The 24,694-nt window shown below is 33.4% G+C and overlaps 1 protein-coding gene across 6 annotated transcripts in view; it reads right to left on the bottom strand.

Moving 5' to 3' along the window:
* Nucleotides 1-24,694, bottom strand: part of TRIO (trio Rho guanine nucleotide exchange factor) — a 276,800-nt gene that overhangs the window by 70,320 nt on the left and 181,786 nt on the right. For all 6 annotated transcript variants that reach the window (XM_031946133.1, XM_031946134.1, XM_031946135.1 and 3 more), the window contains one exon: nucleotides 22,154-22,397. In XM_031946133.1, coding sequence (XP_031801993.1) covers nucleotides 22,154-22,397 — 244 coding nt within the window. The remainder of the gene's footprint in view (nucleotides 1-22,153; nucleotides 22,398-24,694) is intronic.

Here is a 24,694-nt window from a genome sequence, read left to right as displayed (position 1 = left end):
TTTGTAAAAGCCCCCAAAGAAAAATGTTATAGCATCTTAAGTCATATTCTTTACCTAAGTCGAGGATCCAGTATTTACAGCTTCCAGGCTGCCCGTTGCTGCAGAAAGTTGAATTTACAGAAGAAAGCGAGTCCAGAGAATCTATCGGCTTAATTCCGTTGGGCATGGTAAACAGCTAGCTTGTTTTGAGACTAGTAGTCCAAAACACCTATAGTACATGAGGCAGAGTGCTAACTCTGCTGCAAAAATTCAGAGAAAATAGTTCCACAAACAAATGAAAGAAATAATACAAAAGAGAGAGACTGAGAGTCAAAGGCACTGACTGACTGACTGACAGACAGGAAAGAACTGATGAGAGAGAAGGCAGCTAGCTCTCAATTTTCCAAGCCCATATGTTCTGTCTCTGAAGCAGCTCCTCATCTGGAGGAGATGCTCTTCTGACTCACTTCTGAGCACTGTTCCCCACAGTGCTGTATCACATCTGGGAATATCCAGACACACTCGATTACATTTTACCGTAGTGACTCTAATTGGAGCTCAAGAAAATTCTTAGGAGCTATGGTAAACCAGATGCTTCTATTTCCCTCCTCTTGCAGACACTGTACTTTATTTGGTGAAATATAAAATGATAGGCTAACTCATGCCATTCAATCTGGACTTGTTCACTGAGTTTAGGCTCTGTTAATATTTGAATAAGAATATTACATCTGAAAAAACAAAATGAATCCGTGCCTTCCTGATTTACTGTAATGAATAAAAGAAACAAAAACCATTTAGTATTCCAACTAGTACTGCTATGTTAAGATGCCACTCCTTAATTATGAAAACAACAATATACCTTCTTTACAGGAGAGGTACACAAAGAAAATGAATCATTCGCTTGATTTTTTTCAGATCATCTGTTTTCTTAGTAAATTTTAGGAAAGTGGATTGTAAAATCTCATCTTCTATTTTGTTCCTGGGTGTGTATTTTCTCAAGCTTCTAGCATATTTCCTTACTTAGACAAGAGCTTCCATGTGTTCCTTCCCATGCCTTGTCAATGCAATAAATAGTTTCATAGGAAAACAAAAAACTGTTTCAAGTTCAACTATTTTGTAGTGCAACAATGCAACTTATGTGTGTGTGTTTGTATACACAAACATACACAACATATTCACTGTTAAAACCAGTCAAGCCAACCTCAAGCATTTACCATAGGTAATCTTATATGCTAGGATTTAGGAATACAAAAACAATAAAGCACTGCCTCCTTTCAAAAAATATTACATTTTATTGTGTAAAACAATATAAATAAGTATATACAACAAATATACACAAGATAATTTTTGAGAAGCACTAATAGCTGATGGGATTGAGGAAAAGTTGCATATTAGAGATATTACTTTAACTAAGCTTAGAAGGAAACTAACAACTCTAACAAAAGGGGGAAAGGGTGGGATTTCAAGCATGGGGTTCATCTGTGGGAAGACACAAGAGAAAGTAGAGCATTAGGTGTGAAGAAGAACAAGATGGCCAAATTTGGTTAGATTGAAGAGTACATGAAGGAAAGATACTATAGAATCAGATTGTCAAGGATTTTTGATGCCAAAGGAGCTATTGTTGATCCTGGAGGAAATAAGAAGCCACTGGAATGTTTTGAGAAAGGGACTATTCAGATTTGTTTTCTTTCATTTGTTTCATCTTATCAGCTATGTGGGGGCTGAACTGAAGAGGGGGAATTTGAAGCAGGAAGACCAATTAGGAAGCTCTTGTAATACTCCAAGCAACAAGGGACAAGGGCATGATTAAGTTTGTGAGTAGAGAGAAACAGACCTATGTGAGAGATGTTGAAGAAGCAGGCTTTCAAACTGACAATATGTGAGATGAAGGAAAGGGTTGAGGTTGACTCTAAAAGAGCAGATCTGGATAATTATAAGGACGGTATTACCCCCAACAAAAATAAATAAATTTAGAAAACAGATTGGGTAAGAATAGTCTTGATTGGTGAGAGAAGATAATGCCCTCTATTTTAGAGCTTAGACAATGACTTCTATTTCTATTCTGACTAATGCTTCATTGTAGTGTGGAATTCTTGAAAGCTATGTCACCAATGGCTAAGTTCTGAACAATCCAAATACGGAAATTTAGGAATTACAAGGAGCTTAGAGATTATCTGGAAATAGGTAGGTCCTCTAGAACATTTTCTATAAGTAGCCACCCATAGTCACCTGCAGGGAAAAGAATACAAATTCTCCTAAAGAAGTTGTATTCTCTTTTGGATAGCCTTACTTCCTTTATTCTCACTCCATTTTTTCACTTATCTTTCTTAATTTTAATCTCTTGCATCTGACATTCTGACCTGTTCTTTCTCTTCTCTCTAGATTGTTTTCTTCTAGTTCTTCTTCTGTCTAAATGGTCCTAATCAATCTGCTTTGCTCATCTTTGATTATCTATATCATGTCCTCTGGGGTTATTTGCCAAGGCTACATTCTAAGTCTGTCTGACTCTTACTGTTTCTAACACCATCCTTTTCCTCTCCATCCCCATCTCTCTTGGTCAGTGACCTCATCAGCTCCCAGAGGTTTAATTATTATCCTACACACAGGTGACTCACAGATCTCTATATCCAGCTTCAGTTCTGCATCACTAATTACCTATTGGACACTTCATAGATATCCCAAATGCAACATCTCCAAAACAACTCATTATCTTTTACCCCAAACCTATCCCACTTCCAAACTTGCCCATTTCTGTCAAGCACCACAATTTTTCTAGTCTCCAAGGTTTGTAACCTGGGTAAAACCATGACTCCTCATTCTCTCTCAATTCGTATATTCAATCAGTTTTCAAATGTTGCTAATTTTCTCACATCTGACCATTTCTCTCTTTTCACACAACTACCATTTTAATTTAGGCATTCATTCCATTACCTTTCTCTCTACGCACTCCCCCCCCCAAAAAAAACAACAATTGCCTTCTTTTGTCTCAGAGTCTTTTATCACTTCACCCCATCCTTCATACTTCTGTGAAAACGAATTCCTTAAGTGCAAATCAGATTACTCACTGACTCAGGCTTTCTATGGTTTCTAGATTTAAATACAGGAGAAAAAGCAAGGATCTGGAGTTACAGGAGCTGGGTTTGAGTTCACTGCCATTTACTCCTTTTGTAACCTTGAGCAAACCATTTAACCTTGTGTGTGTGTTTTCATCTATAAAATGAAAGGTGTGGATTAGATTAGTAATGTCAACCTCAAGTAGAAAAGGATACCCAGACAGTATATTGACTTATAAAATCACAAATTAACATTATCTGTGTTAATCTATATTGTTTTTTTTTTTTATTTTTTATTCATTTTGTCAAGTATTTCCCAATTATATCTTAATTTGGTTCTGGACAATAGTTTCACAATTCTGGACTAGTCAGTGCTAAGGCTTCTTTTAGCTCTTATAATCCCTGTTCAGTCATTTTAGTTGTGTCCAAATATTTGTGGGTTTTTTTCAGTGAAAATAATGGAATGGCTTGCCATTTACTTCTCTAGCTCATTGTACAGAGGAGGAAATCAATGCAAACAGGATTAAGTGACTTGTCCAAAGTTATAAAGCAAGTAAGTGTCCAAAGCCAGATTTGGAATTTTAATGACTTCATGTCGGGTGCTCTATCCATTTGTGTCACCTACCTGTCTATAATCCTATGGTCCATTTATGTAGTGTTTATAAAAATGCAAAGTCCTGAAGTATATGGATGGATTATAATTTTGCTCTGATGGAAGAAGTATTCATATTGGTAAGGTAAACAGACTACACTAGAGAAAAAAATCATATGATCTATATTCTTGGGGAATTAACAATCCTGTAAAATCACATGGACAAGGCTGATAAAAATATTCAATGGAAATTCTACATGTATAGAATTATGATTTATTCCTACATGTATTTTTTTTTTACTGATATATTCCTACTGTAATTTCACAGTAGGAATTATAGTAACTGAATTACAGTTAGTGTATCAGGTCATGACTGGGAGTAGACCAAGAAAAAAAAGGTTTGCACCAACATTAGGATAATTCTCAGGTAGTACAGCTGGAGATGTAATCTCATCAGCTGTTGTCCCTCCTGGAAACTATGATCCTGAGGCTTATAATTACCAGCCATATAGTCTCTTCTGATGTTGGTGATGTGGTAGGCTGTCTTTCATGGATTATGAAGACAAAAGTAAAAACAAAAACTGTGTAATTTCAAAGCCAGGGAAATCAAATAGGAAATGGTGTAATAATCACTCATATTTCTGGGGTCTCTTTATCTAATGATCTTTGTATGACTTTCTATTTTTCCCAGATCAACTCCTGTAAGACTGGTATAAGAGAGATTGGGTTCTTTCCCTGTGTCCTGGGGAGAATGGGAACTTCTTGGGGGAGAGGGCTAAAGAAGAGATGCAGGTGATCTGTGTCTAGATATGACCGTTAACAAGAAACTAGAAACTGCCTGGTCAGAAGTGAATGATGAACTAAGGATCATAACTATTCCCAGTTTAGATTCTTGTCTGAGATGATGATTGGCTACATTGAGAAAGGTTTTTAAGTATAGTGAGGAACCAGGAAATCGTCCAGATTTGGACAACCAAGATTTGGAAGGGAATATCAGAGAGAGATCAGAATAGAATGGACAGGCCCGAGTAAGGCTATGATAAAATAAAAGTAGTTTATTAAAACTGGTTTAATACAGAAAATTAAAGAACCTAAAAATCTAGGCATCTACAGCAGGAAAGTAGGAAAATAATAGAAGTTAGAAATTGAAAGCTTTGAGGCACAGTGTTTTGAAGTGGAACTATTAAATATACTAAAATTATCTACACTGTAACTGCACAGTTAAAAAAAAGCATTTGTAAATCAGTTTAAAAAGATGCTCATTGATGATAATTATGATGGTAACAATGCTTATGATAATAGTGATAAGAGGGAAGGAGAAAAGTGAAACCTCATTAACAAAAACTCAGTCATATATGCAGAAAATGGATGAACTTCCAACAAAAAGGGGTGGCATAAAGAGATATTAGGAGAAGTATAAAATATTTTTATTTAAAAAAAGGAAGATAATTCAGAATTTCACGGATAAGGCTATTATTATTATTATTTTTGTTTTGTTTTGTTGGGTTCCTTTTTTTGACTAAGTTTTCTATGGACTTCTGAAAAAGAAAAAGACAACCTTTTTATGAACTTTATTTTTAATAACTAATTTCTGAAAGTTAGAACCTTTATTGATGAGAGGATATCATTAATCTGGTATACATAAGCAAGTTAATATTTTCCAACAAAGGAGGTCTCTGGAAACAAAATCTAAAAAATAATTCCATATCTGTAGTGTGCAAATGATGCTTTTTAAATAGAGTGCTAAGTATAATCTTTAAAGAAGTTATATGTAAGATTAACAGTTGTCAAAAGGATTTTAAACCTTTCCATTATGATTATACTATTTTAGAAAGGCATACTTGGAATTGTGCAAACTCAAATAGAATAGAGAGGCCACCCAGGTCTCAAAAGCAAAAGATCAGACATATAAGACAGTTAATTAATTGCTAAACTCTTACATTAAAATGTAAACTACATGAACTTTTAGGAATTTTATTTATAATATGAATTTTTTGCAAAATACCATAGTGTTTTTTTTGAGCTAATATATTATCTATCATGGGCTAAAAAAATCTTTCAGGGTTGTATCTCTAATATCCTTATTATACTAGTAATTAAAAAAATAGCAAATGATTCTACAAGTATAGAAACTGAGACGTTAAAAGGAAATTATTTTATTAAAGTAGGGACTTTGGGCCTCTTTTTTGCCTCTAAACTACTTTGCTCACCTCCCTTCCTCCCTTCTCTCCTCTTTTTTTTGTGCTTTTTCATTCTGCACAATATATGTACAGATTCAGCATTTGAAGCACAGCTGCATCCACTGAGATTTAGTTTCTCAGGTTCCATGTACAAAGATATCCCTGTTCTAGGAAATTTTCTCTAGTTCCTTCACCCTACAGATAACACTACCCAGACTGCAAGGATTGGGATGACGAGAACAGTGCTTCTTAGGGCTGTATTCAGCACATTATTTCCTGTTGCTTCCTAGTACCACTGCCAATCCACAATAGCACCTTTATTAGGCCCTTTAAAAACTGCATTTGAGTGCCAAGAAGCCAAAAGGACCCTTTTTGGTCCCTTTATTTACTATCTTAAAAAACCCCAACAACTATCTAGGCCCTTCTTTCTTCCTTTTTAACAAAACAAACATTCAGTCTCTATTTTTTTTTTTTTTTTTTTGGTGGGGATAACTAATGACCTAGCCCCATTCTACCATTCTGTATTCTGGAAACTAAGTCATTTAATATCACTCCCTGCACACACCAAAGTATAAGCAATTCACAGAACTGCAATGGAAGATAGTAATATTATATATGTACATTCTAAAAACTAGGGACACTTAAAAAAAAAAAAAAAAGAGCAAGGTCTGAAATGTTACCAAATTCAGAGACCCTATAATAGGGAGGAGAGCACATACACATAAAATAATGGAGCAGTTGTATATAGTGTTTTTCAAAGATGACAATTTTTTTTAAAAGGGAAAGAACATATGGATATATTTTAATTAGTTATAACTTCCTGGATTTGAGAAAGATATCATTTTTTTGAATTCTAAGGCAAACACCTTTTCAATTTTTGTCTTTGAATTAAAATTTTGAAGTAGAAAATATGTACACAATTATACTCATTTTATTTGATACTAAGTACTTACTGTATTCAAGGTTTCGTGTTTGAGTACAATATGGGATATAAAGATGAGTTAAGGGAATTTCTAAATAGGCATTTCCTTTAGGGTGCCTGCTTTGGGATAAAGAAATATTATGGGTTTATTATCATTATGTCGAAGAATTAAAATTGATTACTAGTACACTAAAGATATTAAAGATTCAATCCTGGAAAATTTTTTTAACCCATATTGGATAATATATTAGCTCAAAAATTCTCTGGTAATTTGTAGAAAATTCATATTGTATATAAAATTCCTAAAAGTTTGTGTAGTTTACAAAGAATTAAAATCTATAGCAAAATTCAGAAAGAAATTTCTTTATTTCCTTGAGAGACAGATTGGGCCTTGTATGTTCACTGTATAAACTTTACAAGGTTACTTATGAAAATTTCTAATTAGCTGCAGAAATTTTAGAGTTATAAATGGTCATTCTAGGAAATGGAAACTAAGTTAATTTCCTTTATTTCTCCTTTTGGCAGATAGCAGAAATTTTGTTCAGGTTGAGGGCCTGGACTATATAAAGCCTACCTGTACTTTGGATGAGATACCAATATACTGGTTCCATAAGTCAAAACCCCCAACAATCATACTTTTGCAAGTGTCGATGGGAATTCTTCCATATATTCCATAATGCTTCTAGCACATTTGTTATAATCACAAGAATGTACTTTTTGACAATGAGGAAAAAAATTAAGTAAATTCCAGTATTGCCTTGTAGTGCAGCCAAGGCAAAAGTGCCTGTACACCATCCCCCAAAATGTTTGAAAGGGCCCTTCAAATAATAAACACTTTGGTGTTCATTGTCCTATGTTTAGCTGGAAAGGCTTTGGGAGAATAATGATTCCCTTGAATAGTCAGCACTGTGGAACGACCAAATTTTCTGAAGGATTCCAGCCACTGTCAACCAAACCACAATGAGACCAAACGCAGACAATCGAGAGACTGAATAAAACTCTAAGACAGCTAGGTTTTAATACATCTAAACAAGGAGAAAATAAGTCTACTCAGAATAGGCTAAGACAGAAAAAGATGAATCATTGTTCCATCTTCTTTGCCTGTCTTCAATCTACATGAATAATGCCTCTATCATGACTATTATTACTTTTCAAGCATATAAAATTTTGGAGTAAAAAAAGGAAGTAATTAAAAATTTAAAGTAATTAAGTTTAGGTGTGATAGGAAATTTAACTATTTGTAAAATGGTAGTGTTTAGATTATAAAAATAGTTCATATGAAGTACATAGGGAAATAGAATGAATAACCATTTCTTTCTAAAAGTTAAATCATTTAATCACATCAATGTTTTTCTTAAAAGTAAAGATGTGTTTTGGATTTAGAGGTATCATCTTTAGACTTTTAAAGGGTAGAAGGTGTGTGTGTGTGTGTGTGTGTGTGTGTGTGTGTGTTTAAATACGCATATATTGATGGGAGTTATTCTTTCAGAGGAAACAATACCCATGTGTTTTTTATGAGATTGGATTCAGAATTCTTCTACCGCTTTGAAAGGACTTCTTTTCAAAAATGCATGGAAAACAGAAGGAATTATTTTAGATTATACAGAAGCATAAATTGGTACACATTAAGAAAGAAAAGAAGAAAAGTCCTATGAGTCTCAAGATAGCTGGACAGTGTAGTGGACAGAACACTGAACCTGAAGTCAGGAAGACCTTGAGTACAAATATGGCCTCAGATACTTCCTAGCTCTATAATCCTGAACAAGTCACTTAATGCCTCAGTTTCCTCTTTCATAAAAGGGAGATAACAAATGTACTATCTCCCAAAATTGTTATGAGGATAAAATGAGATAATGTTTGTAAAGTGTTTTGCAAATCTCAAAATGTTAGATAAATGCTAACTGGCTAATATAATAACTAGGGGTAGTGGGTTAGAAAGGGAAAATATAATTGCCTAGATTAGAATGTAGATGAACCACTCAGGCCATAATCCTCTTATAATGATAGAACCTCATTTTCAGATTCCTTGAATGATAAGGTACTACTAGTCATGAATACTGCTTGCCAAATGATTTTCTGCCAAACCAGAAAAGATCCTCTCTGTTTTGCCTCACGTTAATCTGTTATGACTTCTAGGGTTGGGTTCCATGAAATAAGATCTTTAAAAGTCTGACAAGTTAAAAACAGGTTGGTTATAACACCTAGGATTTATAATGGATCTAGAACAGAAACATGAATAATAACACATGAATGATTTCTCTATCACTATGCACCTGTTTCAACTTTTAATTTGTTGACCTTTCACAAGAAACGAAAGAAAAAAATTTAATAAAAATCTGATCAAGATATCGATAAGCTATCTGAGGAAATGATGAAATTTATTTGAATTATTTTAAGAAGTACATTTCCTAAAATGGGGATCCTAAAACAGATAGCAAATTTCAAGGGAGGATTTGTATTCAGGCCATTCTTACTTGAGATTCAATACTTTATCTACTGTGCCATCAAGAGCAACCTGGAAGGTTTCTGAAAGTACCAGATTATACTGAGAAGTAGAATTCAGAAGTATGAAGCTCTTCTTCCCCTATTTTGAATTGAATGAGAAAAGATAGACTTAAGTACAGCTCAAATTTCATAACTTTATCACAATGAAAAAGATATGCATAAAATCTGGGGTTATGTATGGCTTAACATATTATAGTCAATGGAAGTCCAGTTTATGTTTTTTGGTAGACCTGGGGTTTTTTATTTGTTTAGAATATTTTTTTAGGAAAAAAATAACAATCAGGCTTTGTCTATGTTCTTTATAGAATATAGAACTACCTAAAGGATTTTTCCCTTCTCTTTTTTTCTCCATTCTTTGGAGAAATATTCTTTCATTAAGCGCAACACTAATGATTTATACCCACCAGGATATTGTTTAGTCTATTTCTAGCATGAGTATATATAGGAAAGGAAGCTCTAGAAACATGTATTAATTAACAAAATCAAATGTCATGCTTATTGTGAGAGGTATAGAGCAAATAATAGGATGGCAGCATGTGGGAACAAAGTAAACACTTCAATTTTGCCTACCTTACCATTTGTCTGGTTACTTTCCATTGTATTAAATGTCTCACCAGACACAATAGGCTAAAGATTATCTGGGAACGGATGTATTCTCTTTCTGACTAAGCAGTATATCTTTGTCTTTTCATCGTAGGCACACATAAACTCTTAGTAAGTCACTTACTGGAAAATGCTACCATGTTAAACTTTTTGATCCTCTTTTTATAATCCATGGTATCTGAGTTGGATTAAGAGATTTCACAACTAAATTCCAAATTCTTAGAAAAATCTTTCCAATCTGGTGTTTACAAACAGGTAGAAAGTAGGAAGGAAGAAAAGAAGCTTTTATTAAATTCCTACTAACAAATATTTTTTTCATTTGATGCTTTCAACAATTCTGGGAGGTAGAACCTATTATTACCACAATTTAAAGACAAGCAAACTGAGGCAAAAAGGAATTAAATAACTGGCCCAGAGTCTCACAGCTAGTAATTTTCAGAGGCAGGATTTATATTCAGGTCTTTCTGACTTGGTATCCAATGTTCTATCTACTGTGCCACCAAAAGCAACCTAAAAGAGTTTTCTTCTTAAGTTATCTGATTATACTGAGAAGTAGAATTCAGAAATATTAAGCTGGGAAGGCAAACCCAATTTAAGACTAAGATTCACTAGAACATTTCTGCTACTGAAAATATCTAGCTTCTGTTGACCTCTCTGTAGTCTAATTATATATTTTCCACTAAATATCATTTCATAGACATTTAAAAACAAAATTGGGCTGGTGGTTAAATACTCTTATTATACCTAATATTTTTAATATATTATTTTAAGATCATTTAATGTGAATATTTAAAATAGCTACATAGGGTTTTTTTGTAATGCTTTAATAAACAGTTTGATTTAAAGTTTGATTAAAAAAAAGAACCTCAAACTTGAAGCATTTACAGATAAATAGTCGACTTGTGTGACTCAGTAATTATACACTGTAGGTACAACTTTCCATAATAACATGTCTTGAATTTAACATTTAGTCTTTGGTACAAAGTGCACAGCATAGGGACAATTTTTTTCCAATTCTTATTTCAGCTCCATTGTGTTCAGTTTTACTTCCCATAGAGATGCACATTAGCAGTTTTTCATGCAGAATGAACTCAGTTGTTTGCCATGATAATTTCATAAGATTATAAAAAAGACTTCTATATTAACTTATTTCTTAAAAATATACTTTAAAATGCAGGTTTAAATTCTTGAAAAGTTATAAATATGGCATTGTGGGGGAGGAATTTTGTGTTCAGATTATAATTCTGGTATATAGAAACATACAGGTGACCACAGTTCTGTTCTGAGGGTTCTGGGAATATCCAACAATTAGCAATGTATAATTGGGTGATGTTTTTCTTGCCTTGAATAGATTAAAGGAACCCTTTGAATCTGATCCATTAAAAAGACTGTCCTGTTATCAAATCAGAATTATGTGCACTGATGACATCTGTTTCCTTCAAACTTTTAAAAATTGAGTATACTGAGTTAAATTAGGTAGAAAAGTGATTTCTCAAAAATACATTAAAAAACTTCAAAAATTAACCAAATAAAAGAATCATTTCATAATCTAAAAGTGCCTCCCAAAACAACTGCTCTGAGATGCAATACTCCAGTAATAGTTTAATTGCCATCAATCAGTTAACTAAAAAATATAAATTTATTAAGTAAATACTCTATGCCTGGGAGTATATAAAGTTCTAGAGAAATATAAAAACTCAGGTACAACAGGTCCTCAAGGAACTGAGAATCTAGAATGTTCAAAAGAAATTTAAGGTAATTTGGGGAGTGAAGCACTAGCTGATAAGGGATAGGAATGCAGGATATATTATGAGCTGAGCTTTGAAGGAAACTAGGCTGAGTGAATGAAAGAGAACATTGTAGGCATCAGCAACAGCCTCTGCAAAGGTATGATGAAGGGAAATGAAGTATCATATGTGAGAAAGTGCAATAAAGTTAGCTTGGCAGCTAGGTGGCGGCGTGGATAGAGTGTTGAGTCTGCAGCCAGTAAGACTCGAGTTTAAATCCAGTCTTAGACATTTAATAACTCTGTGACTAGGCAACTGTAAAATGGGAAGCTCCCATGATTGTTGTGAGGATCAAATGTGATAATATTTCTAAAGCACAGTGTCTTTATATAGTACACAGTACACTGTTACAGAAAACAAGCATATTATTTGGCATACTTAATAAATACTTTTTTCCTTGGCTGGACCAAACAGTTCACTCAGAGGGGTAATATATACCAACCCCAAAAAGGTAGGTGAGAAAAAGATTATGAATTATAATTATTTAATTGTATTAATTTGCATTATTTATTGTAATTATTTAATTGTATTAAATATGTAATTATTTAATATTAGAATAGAGAAAGCTACTAAAGTTTACAGAGTAGGGTAGTAACATGGTATATATATAACTCAAAAATTCATCTTTTTCTTTTCTTTCTTTTTTTTTTTTTTTTTTTTTTTGGTAACAAATGGCTTAAAGTCTGCTTGTTCCTACTGATTTAGACTTTCTGTCTTTGTTTTGCATATCCAAATGGCTTCAATTCCATAACAACCTGAATGTAGTATCATTGAGATTAATGGGTTTAATATATTATAATTCTCAGTTAAAAAAAAACAAAAACCTAAACCACTTTACTGGGAAAAGCAACATAACAGATACTAAATTCTAAACTATGTTACTGCTAATGACCAGATCCATATTTTCTAAACCTAACCAAACTAAACTCATTGCTTTATTTCTAAGTATTTAAAGAGAGAAACTTTTTTCTCCTCCCTTTTGATTGTGCCCATTTGATTTAGAGGGAACTTTTAATCCAATGACTCTCATAGTTAAATTACCTGAAACTGCTTCATTATTTTAAGAAAAGAGAGCAATTTGACTTGTATTGTTAGGAACTAATTTTGTGCTTTAGCAAAATACAGTATACTTATTTAAAACTCTTGAATTGGTAAGATTAGATTGGCAAGGTACCAGCAGGATTGAGATTTTATTTTATTTTCCAGTTCTTTATTCTTTTTCCTTTCTCATGTCAAATTCATCTCAAATTAATCATTCTTTCAACGCCTCCAAAGTAAATTGTAGATACTATACTGTACATAACTCAACAAAGGAGAAAAATTTATCATATCAAAATTCTGAGGATGTTAAAACTAATTTCTTCAGAAATGGTAAATGCTATTTTCACCCTAATTTTGTTATGTGGGGTCTATCTGGGCTTTAGTGATATGTCTTGCAAGAGAAATCAGAAAGAATGTAGATGAAATGTACAATACCATAGCTATATAAAAGGGTAAAGAAATACAGCACCCCATGGAGATGACCTGTCTTCTCACCCACAAACCTAGGAGGCCCAGCTTCCCAAACAGTGATTATAAAAGTCCCTATTCAAATGTTACGAACCTCTCCTGTTTCAAAACTGCCTTTGAAAACAGCAATTTGCTACCAAACAATTCAATGTACCACTGAGTTTCTAAACTGTTCCTACCTTTCAAACTTTGCTTCCCATTGAGGATGGAGACCAAGTCCCCAGGCTGTTGAAGGTCAAAGGAGAGTTTATTTTTCTAATGAAATAAGCCCCCACCTTTGGTTAGATTTTGCCTTATCTTCAGCTCACTGATCAAGAACCCAAAATTGAGTTCTAATTCAAATGAAAGTCAAAGCAATCAACAAGAAAAATAGGCGCTAGTGAGTGAATTTTTCTTCTAGGAATCATACTATACTTGAACTGACTATATTTTGTTCCCCATGACAGAAAACATTCCCATACTGGTTATTCTTTCTGGTTTCCTTCTCTACTCCTAATTGATTCTTCTATCTTTGCCTCTCCCTCATTCCTACTCTACATCTTCGCTGTGACCTTCAGTCAATCCTTCTATCCCTCTTTATTTTCTTTGTCCAATAACATATCTACTGCTCTGGAGTCAGTTTCTTTCATACTATTGACCCTATAGTTGATCAGTTAAATGGACACCATCCTCTATTTTGAGTCCTTTATTATCTTGTTCCTATGCTACTGAAAGTTTACAGTAAAAAAGAAAGATGAGAAATTTTAATTATCTTAGGCTAAAAGGTATCATAATCTTTTAAAATTTTTTTATTAAACACAAAACTTAAATCCTATAAGGAATTTCTTAGCTCCTTAATTACTTTTATAGAGAGCTTAATTACATAATAATGAAAAGAGATCTGGACTTAGGATCTGTAGAGACTTGAGTTTTAATTCAATCTTGCTTCCAACATTTACTGGCTGAGTAATCCATGGCTAGGTAACTCAACACCTTTGATTCTCAGTTTCTTAATCCGTAAAATGGAGATAATAATATGTGCAATACATCTAATGTGAGACATACTAATTTTTAAATACTTATAATACTTTAAATACTTATTTAAATAAAATAAAATGCTATGTTTAAGAAGATAGAATAACATTTATTTTACAGGATCAATGAGATAGATAATGTCTCTATAGTGCTTTATAAGCTTTTAAAAAAAAAAGCACTTCCATTTGACTGAGTCTGCAATTATTATTATAAATTTGACAGATTATGATATGGTGATAAACTCACCACAACTGTATATAATTCTTCAAATGAATTAGATTATATAACATATAAGAAAGTTATATGATTAAGACACAGAAGGAACTTTGGAGATCATTTTTTGTGTCATGAACCTTCTTTAGGAGTCTTGTGAATCCTACAGATTCCTAAGATTAATGTTTGTTACTTACAATGGAAGGAAAAGCTAAAGGTCAGTGAAAATGAAGATTTAATTTTTTTCCTAGCCAAGTTCAAAGAACCCCTGAAATTTATTGATGGATCCTTGTTAACAATCTGTAGTTTATGGAAACATTCCCAATAAGATCAGGGATGAAACAATGTTGCTCAGTATCACCATTTACTATTCAATTTTGTACTAGAAATGTTAGCTCTAGCAATAAGAATAGAAAAATAAATGGAAGGAATTCAAGTAGGTAGTGAAGAAACAAAATCATTACTCTTTGTAGATGATATGATGGTATACTTAGAAAAGCTAGACAATTAACTAAAAAAACTATTAGAAACAATTAACGACTTTAGCAAAGTTGCAAGACACAAAATTAATGCACACAAATCATCAATGTTTCTATATATTACCAACAATATCCAGCAGCAAGAAATACAAAGTTATTTAAAATAACCATATAATATAAAATATTTGGGAGTCTACCTGCCAAGACAAAGCCAGGAACTATATGAACACAATTACAAAATACTTTTCACACAAATAAAATTAGGTCTAAACAACTGAAAAAATATCAAGTGTTCATGGGTAGGCCGAGCTAATATAATAAAAATCACAATTCAACCTAAATTAATATACTTATTCAATGTCATACTAATCAAACTGCCAAGAAATTACTTTATAGGACTAGAAAAAAATAACAAAATTCATCTAGAAGAACAAAAGGTCAAGAATTTCAAGGGAATAAATGAAGACATGCAGTTAATTAAAAAAATTACTAAAACTATGTTACAAAGCAGCAGTCATCAAAACCATTTGGTACTAAGAAATAAAGAAGGTGATCAGTGGAATAGGTTAGTTTTACAAGACAATAGTCAATGACTATAGTAATCTAGTGTTTGATAAACCCAAAGACTCCAGCTTTGTTCAGTTTTGTCACCACTTGACAAAAATTGTTGGGAAAATCAGAAAATAGTATGGCAGAAACCAGGCATTAACCACCACCTAAAACCCTATACTAAAATAAGGTCGAAGTGGGATTCATTATTTAGATATAAAGAGTAATATTATAAGCTATAAATTAGGAGAACAAAATTTTACAAGGGTGAATGTTGAAAACTACCTTTGCATGTATTTTGAAAATAAAAAGCTATTATTTTAAAAAAAGAAACTTGTGGTTTAGTCCAATAATTTTTTTTACACCTTTGAAAACTGAGAAGTTTAAGTATATTTCACAAGGTATGTCACAGAAATAGGATTGAAATCCAAGTCATTCAACTTCAAAATCAGTACATTTCCCAATACACAGTCCTGTATTCAGGACACTATACCAATAATTTTTTTTTTTTGCTAAGGCAATTGGGGTTAAGTGACTTGCCCAGGGTCACACAGCTAGGACGTGTTAAGTGTCTAAGACTAGATTTGAACTCAGGTTCAAATCAGGTTCACTGCGCCACCTAGCTGCCCCTATACCAATAACTTTTAATAAGATTTAACTAATGAACCAGCATCTATTTATTCATATCATTTAATCACACTCACAATTGTGTGTGTGAATATACATATATGTGTAAAGATACTTGAGAAATAAAGAAAGATACAGTGAAGATGACTTAGAATCCAAAGGCTACCTTTCCAAAGAAAACTTTGAGGAAGAAAACTATTAATAGTCATATCTCTATACATGTTTTTATAGAACATTGAAAGCATTTCTCAAGAGAATAATAATAGACAGCTCACATTTACATTGTATTTAATAGTTTATAAAGTGTCTCAATGGCCTCATGACCCTCTTATATTCTTGGGCTTTATTTCATGCTTAACACTTCTTGTTGAAGAAAAACAAAAGTTATATAATTCACTTTTGTCCAGTTTAATTAGATGTATTAAAGTGTGTATTATAAAATATAGCACATTACTATGCATATTGAATATTCAAACTGTTCTGAACCCCATCTTACTCCTTAGGTCCTGCCTAGCTAAGACTTTTATATTGACTACCTCTCAAGTCTATAATAGTTACCCCTTTAGTCCAGAACTGAGTAAAAATTGGAAATAAACCATAACTAAATATGTTAAAAATAACTCTCAAAGAGACCCTCCCTACTTTTAACACTAAAAGCTTTTTGACCAAGTAAGGAATGAACTATTTATATAAGAAAGGTAATATAGCATTCTCCCTATCAATCACATTTCTGTTACAAAATACATTTTTCTACATAAAAATATGCATACTTTTTATCATGAAAGTCATAATAAAAAGGGAAATTCAAATAAGCAAAAGGCATCAATAAACATTTTTGTTAAAGAGGTCATAGCAGTAGGAATAATAATTTTTAAAAAAGCCCTACAAAATCATCTTCAGTTTATGTCAAATCATTTGACATATTTGCTAAATAAGAAAATTTAAATTTTCATTTATTGCTTAAAATATTTCCCCCCATAAAATTTGTTTATTTTATTTTATTATCATAATCACTTCTGGATAATACTTGCTTTATCCCCACCTATAAATAAAACCCTCACTGGAAAATAGAAAAACTTTACTTAAATTTAAAGAGTATTAGAAAAAATAAAAGGGGACACTAATAAAGCAACAATACTCCAAAATATGTAAGTCCCATAGTGGATGTAGTAGTTGTTTAATAAATGTATGATGAACTGAGTCTATCTATAGTCATATACCTATATAAGAATTTATATACACCATTTCATTTGATCTTAAGATCAACTCTGTGACATAAATAGCTTAAGTATTATATTATTATCTATTGCCATTTTACAGATGAGGAATGATCTTATAGAGATTAAGTGACTTGCCCCAAATCACAATGCAAGATAAACAGTGAAGCTGAAATTCACACCACAGTCTTTTGATGTCAAGACCTGTGGTATATAGAAAAACTGTCACTGTTATTATTGCATACACAGATGATATGGCGAAAGTATAACAGTTACAAATATAAACTTAAAAAATACAAGTCTTATTTGTTATCGTTGGATTCAAAAATCACTCTTCTTTTAGCAGGTTAACTTAAAAAGGGAACTGGAACTCTTTTTCAGCTGAGTTCCCAAGGATTACAAAGATAATGTGTAACTTAAAAAAAAAAAAACTTTTTCCTCTTGCTAAGTGGTAAACCAAACAGATGACTATGTGTGCTCAATCCCTGAATGATGGCAAAGATGAATGTTGCTCTGAGCATATGGGGAATTTCACCGGAAATTAAGATTTGTACTTTAGTTTTTGGCTCAACTCTCAAAGGTCTTAGCCTTTCTCTGCAGCCTCCAGGGGAAAACTGTAGCCAAACTAAACCCACTTCTTACTGAGGTGGCAGCAAATCCACATTTAAATCCTGAGGGATCAGGTATAAGGTTAGAGACACTGAAATTGAACTTAATGGATAAAGATCTCAGCTGGCCTGCTAAGCACCTCCCCCCCGCCAATCCCCTTTTATAAACAATATGGCTGATAGTTCAATGGTCTTAAGCAGGTCAATGAGGAGGAGGCTTGACAGAGGTGCACCACAGGGACATGAGTGTTGGTGAATCTGTGGAAGGCTGAGGAAGTAACAATTTTAAAAAAAGGAATCAGAAGTCCAAAACAAATAGCATTAAGTGAAATGAAACCAAGTATTTTCTAGTGCCTTTGGGAAGGAAAAACAAGCTGCATATATGCAAAAGGAAGAATATCAACTATCTGTTGGCATCTTTGTAACAGACTCACAAGTACCAAGCTGACTATTGATTAACAATATATCCTTAGAGTTTAGAAAGCAACATGACATTAGGATGATGAAGCATAGTAAGACTAGTATGTGACATTTACACTATTAGTTCTCAGTTAATGATGGCTGAATTGCCCAAAATTATATAGCTAATGAGGTAGGATTTGAATACAGGTACTCCTAACATATTTCTGGTACCTTATCTAGTGTGCTATGGCCAGTGAACTACATTTCAATTACTTGCAGTTTTGGAGACAGATTATTAAAAAAAGGATAGCTTGTGAATGTAATGGGCTGAGGCTTGAGTTGATGCACTGAGGTCCCAAGCACGTGAGGCTAAATAGTAATTATATACATGATTGGATAAAGAATGGCCCCTCCCACTCTCTGTGCAAGTCCTGATGTATTGTATAGGAAATGATGATTTGGGTGGGTGGAGGCAGAGAGAGGAACAGGAAGAGAAGCTGGGAGAGATTGGGCCTGGGTTCGATTCTCCTAGCTGCTGGTCGGGTGGCTGCTGGTCTAGCTAGCTTCTTGACTCAGCTGCACACATTGCTATTGCCCATTCTCTTCCACCTCCAAACTTTCTTCACTGAGAATAAAGACTGACGATTTTCTCCTAACCTGAATTCCTGACTCCAGCTGATTTTAAAATACGCGGTCTTCACATGTGAATATTAGTACCTTGCCTGTTATGGGGGCTTCCACAGCCAAAGAGAAATACTGAAGACTTGGAGAATTATTAAAGTTTGGACAAATAATGTGGGAGGCTTAATAGCATTAAAAAGATTTAACAGAGAAGAGGAAAGACTGAGAATCTTGGATGATTGTCTCTACCAAGAGAGCCAAACTAAATATTATCTCTCCTCTACCCATATTTAGAGTGAACAGAATCATTATTCACTGAATGAACAGAATTAGAGATTTTTTAGCAATGGAAGAAGATCACATGTGGGATCATTCAAGACAACTCCATCATTTTTCTGATAAAAATTACTAATGATCTAAGAAGTTAAATTTATTAGTAATGGAACCAAGTCCACATACACATTCTCCTGATTTCAAGTTCAGAATTTTCTACTAAGTATCACTGCAGAATTTTATTCTAAGGCCATTTGAAGGCTTTTCATTTGGTAAATTATTTTATTTACCTTTTGCAGAAGCTTAAAAATCCCAGGTGATCTGGTATAAGGAATATTACATGGAAATGAACAAATAATATGGTTATTTCCCAATTTAAATGAAAGGCAAAATTGATTTTAAATTTTACTATGAAAACAAAACCTTAACCAAAAACATTATCACCTAAAAACAGTGTTCACAGTCATGAAGTACATTTGTAAAATACCTTAATGAGTCACTGAAAGTAAAAAATTTGGAAAATTCTTAATAGGAATCGATTTTTTCCAAACAAAGATGGTCCTTTGAAGACTTAACGTTAACAATATCAAGATCCTATGTAGATTCCCAGTGATGGGGAATTCATTCTTACCATACAAACTAAGATTTCACTATTTTTTGGGTCAAAATTCTTTGTTTCATTAGTTTTGCCTAAGCAAAGAGTGACTTCTCCTAAAGGAATCCCAAGAAATACTTACTCATGGCCCTACTATCTCTCAACTCATATCCAGAATAGGACTCTTTCTACCTACAGTTGGAGATGGTCTCTTTAATTCACCTATTATGTTGAGTCTAACTCTTTCTGGATCTTGCACTAAGCTTTCTTTCTCTGCTGTGGGATTCCTTGCAATCAAACTATTAAAATGTTTATATTTTGGTTGCCACATTTTAAAATGTTTACTTTTAATGAATAAAACTTTCATAGGTTCACATATATGAATCATGGAGGGACATCAAAAGCCATCTAGTCCAACATGTTAATTTTACAGACAATGAAACTGAGACCCAAAGTGATTAAGAGACTTGTTTACCTCTATCCATGGCAGAGATGAATTTGGATTCAGGTCTTTAGAATTCAGAATACAATACTCTTCACAAAGCCAGCAAAGAGGCAGGATCCATTAATAGAATATATTTTCAGCTGCTGGTGGCCTGATTGCTAAAAGCAGAATAGCTGGAAAATGTCTGACTTGAAAAGTTGCTGATTTCATCCTTCAGAAGTGACAAGGGAAACTACTATTCTGGAACGGACTCTGACTACCCTAAACTTTGGCAAAGATGATTTCTGAAGCAGCCAAAAAAAGGACAGGTGGATTTTATGGTCAAAAGCTTTGACTTCCAAGTGGAAAGTCAGCTCCAGAGTTATGAAATGCTCTGAATTAATAGAAATCCCATGTGGAAGTAAGGCAGAAGCTTTCTAAAGCAAAGAGCATGGAGGTCCAAAGAACTACTGATGAACCAAAATTTTAAAAAGACAAAAAGTTGAAAGCAATTGTTTTATATTCACCCCTAGTTTGGCAGGTAATTAAGGAAGAATACCAAATAATGACATATATTACAATGGTGTTAGGAAACATAAAATACAAAAATTGAGGCTTCTAGTGAATGAAAAACTGAAGCACAGAAATAAGTGACTTGCCCAAAATTATATAGCTAATGAAGTAGTATTTGAACACAGGTCCTCTTAACATATTTCTGGTACCTTACCTTATCTAGTGTGCTATGGCCAGTGAACTACATTTCAATTCCTTGCAGTTTTGGAGACAGATTATTAAAACAATAGCTTGTGAATACTAGATACAGATTAATTTCATTTTCTGGCTTTGTATTTCCAGCACCTACACCAAGTGTTTAATAAGTTCTTGTTTACTAAAAGCCAAGGAGGTTTCAATAAAAACAGGCCATGACAAACTTCATTTCTATTTTTGAAATGATCACTAGATTGGCCAATTAAGTGTGAAGAAAGCCCACCTGGATTTCAGTAAGGCACTTAACAAAGCCTCTCACGTTATCCTTTTGAATGCTATGGAGAAACAAGAACTAAAATAGGAATACTTAGGTATATTTGGAGCCAGTTAGAAGAATCAGATGAAAACAATGATAAATAGACCAAAATCTGGAGTCTCCCAACAGTGGAGTGTTGTAGCAATGAGTCTGTTGCTCAGTGTCACTCAAAGTTTTACTGATGACTTGAATAAAGAAAGATATACTTATCAATTTTGCGGACGACATAAAAATTGGAAAGGAGAACAAATATACCGATAGACAGAATTAGGATACAAAAAGTTCTTGACATGCAGGAACAATGGGCAAAATCTAATATGATGAAATTTGATACTACAAATGGAAAGTCCTAATCTTAGTATTACTAAAAAAATTACCGTCCAGAAACAGGACAAGTAAAATTTTGCTAAACTACTTCATGTGAAAAGGATGAGAATTGTTCCCCCCCCCCCCAAAGGGCAATATAGCCATCCTGAGTGGCATTTATCTCTATAATATACCTGAGAAGTAGTAACCCAGCCCTCATAAAAGAATTACATTGATACGAAATTAACTATCTATCCAGACTGTCTATTCCACTTTAGATGAGTCATTGGTTTTAAGAAGGTTGTTTGTTTGTTTTGTTTTTTAAGAGGTTAGAATTTGACCCTTAACAACCTTGGATTTAGTTCTCTATAGCTAGTTCCTTCTGATACTAGTCTCTTGTTCCTCCCCCACCCCCCAAAAATAGTTTAATTTATCTTCCATATGACTTTAATCTTTCAAATATCTTAGAAGTAGTAGTCTATTTGGTCTGACTCTTCTCTCTCCAAATTTTCTCTAATTTATATTAAATAACCCTATTTCCTTCTACTGATCTTTGTCTAATAGGTTTCAAACCAAAAAATTCTAACAATCAGAGGAAAGTATAAATGTCACAAAGGAATAAGAAATATGTGTTCCAGAAGACACCTGGTTATTTATAGCTTGTTTCCTACCTTTGTGATTAAAGATGCCTTCCATTTCCATGCTGCTTCTAGAGTGGGCAATACAAAGGGAACCACAAGGAACTAGGCCTTCTGCAGCAGGGGACCGGTCAGTGGTTCGGACAAGACACCAATCAGGCTTGTCATGTGGCCTCTCCAAAACTTCCACAGTTTGGCCCCGGCGGATGGTCAGCTCATTGCTGTTACATGCTGTGAAGTCATGGATCACTACTGTCAGCTCACAGCCACCAGACAGCTAAGAAAGAGAAAGAGAAGAAAAAAAATGTTCAAACTTGTTATGTTCTCTGGAAGGCAACTTTCAGCAGGGAACATACCACTTGTCCCTAGGAATTCTTAAACTCCATGACACTTTTCCTTTTAGAAATACTCAGATGATGATTTACATATTGATGTTTGACCAAAAGTTAACCATCATTAAAATCCCAATCTTATTTTGGCTTAGGGAGACCCTCAACTCCCAAAGGCTGATCCATTAGAACTTACATTTCAGCAGGAATGTAGAATATACTCTAGAAATAATTTGAATCTGAGCCTGGAGATGGACTTTAAGTCTGTTATCTGAAGACCAGCCAAAAACTAAAAGGTTGGTTTTAGAAGAGTAAATTCTGTTGCAACAGCAAATTGCAATAGTAGTCTACCAAACTAAAATGGAATTGCCATATTTGCTGATGGAGGGAATACTAACACTGAGGAAATTATAGATCTGTAAAGCATTCATAATTATTACTTGATGCTTTTCTGTTAAGGAGTTCAAATGGTAAGATCTCTATGCTTTGAAAAGTATGGATGACTTTAATTTCAAATGACAGGGAAAGGATGTAAGAAGTTCCTCACTGTTTTGTGACAGACAACAAAAGTACTTTTCAAAAAATTACATAGAAATCATTCCGTCTTCCCAAAATGACTGATGATGAAACATTTTGGTGGCCTTCTCTTTAAGTAGATTTAGTAATTTAAGACTGATACAATTCAATTTAATAAACATTTATTAAGTACCTAATATGTGCCAGGCACTGAGCTAGGTACACACATACCCCATTGCTTTCTGGAGTACTCACTGTATTTGACATTCTCTTGCTTGAGCTATTTAAAAATAATTATATATGGCTCATACCATACTTGGTAGAAAAAAAATAATTGTGACTCAATCTTTATACTACCAACTCAACAACTGATATTCTTTTACCTTTTATATCTGGGGCCTAATAGTGGCAACTGATGACTTTCACTTGATGGTTAGACTTTTATGCCAAAAGCTCACTACTATTCTTAGACTGACAAATAACAATTGTTCATACTACAAATGCAGAACACCCCTGAGAACTCAATCAATATATGTATATAAGTATCAGAACATTATCACAGATTAAATGGATGCCAGATGCCCATGAGCACCTAGATATAAAAATAATACATATGAACCGAAGAACTTTTGGTTTTAAAATACATAATGCCACACAAAATATTCATCATTCCCTAACAATATGGGATAAAAACCTTTTAAAATATAGAGGCAAAAGACAAGAAATCAAAATTAGGTAGAAATAGGATGAGATGCTGAAGTTGTACTGAAGATGATTTCCATGAATCTACAGAGAAGAAATTTTATCTTATTATTTTACTTTTATTTAACCACAAAAAGCAGCTATTTCATTCACAAATGCAACATTAATACAAACATTAAAAATGTTATATAAATGTTTATAAAAGAAAAGTAGAAGAATAGGGAATTGTCCCAGGATTATTCAGATTTGCATTCTAATGAATAATTTGAGATGATTGAGATAATAATAACAATAATATCAATTAAAAATAACAGCAGCATGAAGCTCAACTGGGTTTCTTTGGAAATGCACTTAAAATATACTCAATGGAAGGATAATGGTTTTTCTCTATTTCTTAAGAGCTATCTAGAGAAGTTTATCAAAATAATCATGTGTGAACAGAAAGTAGACTAAAGTCCCCCCCCCCCCCCCCCCCCCCCCCCCCCCGCTCTACACACTCAACACTTGAGGATTTAGTAATGATGTCTGAGATACTTAGATATTTTTCAAATTCTGAAAAGTTTTTATGTCAGTGTCTCTCCTGAATACAGTAACTAATATAAGCATGTTACTCACTATGAGGGTTATCTCATAACTGTTTTTGATCCTGGTTTGCATTATTATGTTCACTACTTATTAATATGATGTATTATAATGAGGGGTTTAAATTTTCAAGGGCAGCATGACTTAAAAAAAAAGATAACAGAAAAATACCTGTTTTGAATTATATATTTTGGAGGAATTTTTCACTGATAGGGATGAACGATTTTGGAAGAGAAGGCTGCTTATGATTAGCAAGGACAGATGATACAGAGGGTCTTCTCCATGAATTATTTTGCCTCAAGGATCTAAAGTCTTGTGTGCTAAAGATCAGTTGCAAGTGAGTACCTTTAGCCAACTTTCTGTGGGGAATTTTTAAAAAGGACATGGAGGAAAGCATGCTAATAAAAGCCATTTCTCTGTACTTTTGTGAACAAAACACATCCAA

The sequence above is a fragment of the Sarcophilus harrisii genome, chromosome 1, assembly GCF_902635505.1.
Source record: "Sarcophilus harrisii chromosome 1, mSarHar1.11, whole genome shotgun sequence".
Classification (NCBI taxonomy): domain Eukaryota; kingdom Metazoa; phylum Chordata; class Mammalia; order Dasyuromorphia; family Dasyuridae; genus Sarcophilus; species Sarcophilus harrisii.
The sequence above is the reverse complement of the archived record's forward strand: the minus strand, read 5'-3'. Positions and strand labels throughout refer to the sequence as shown.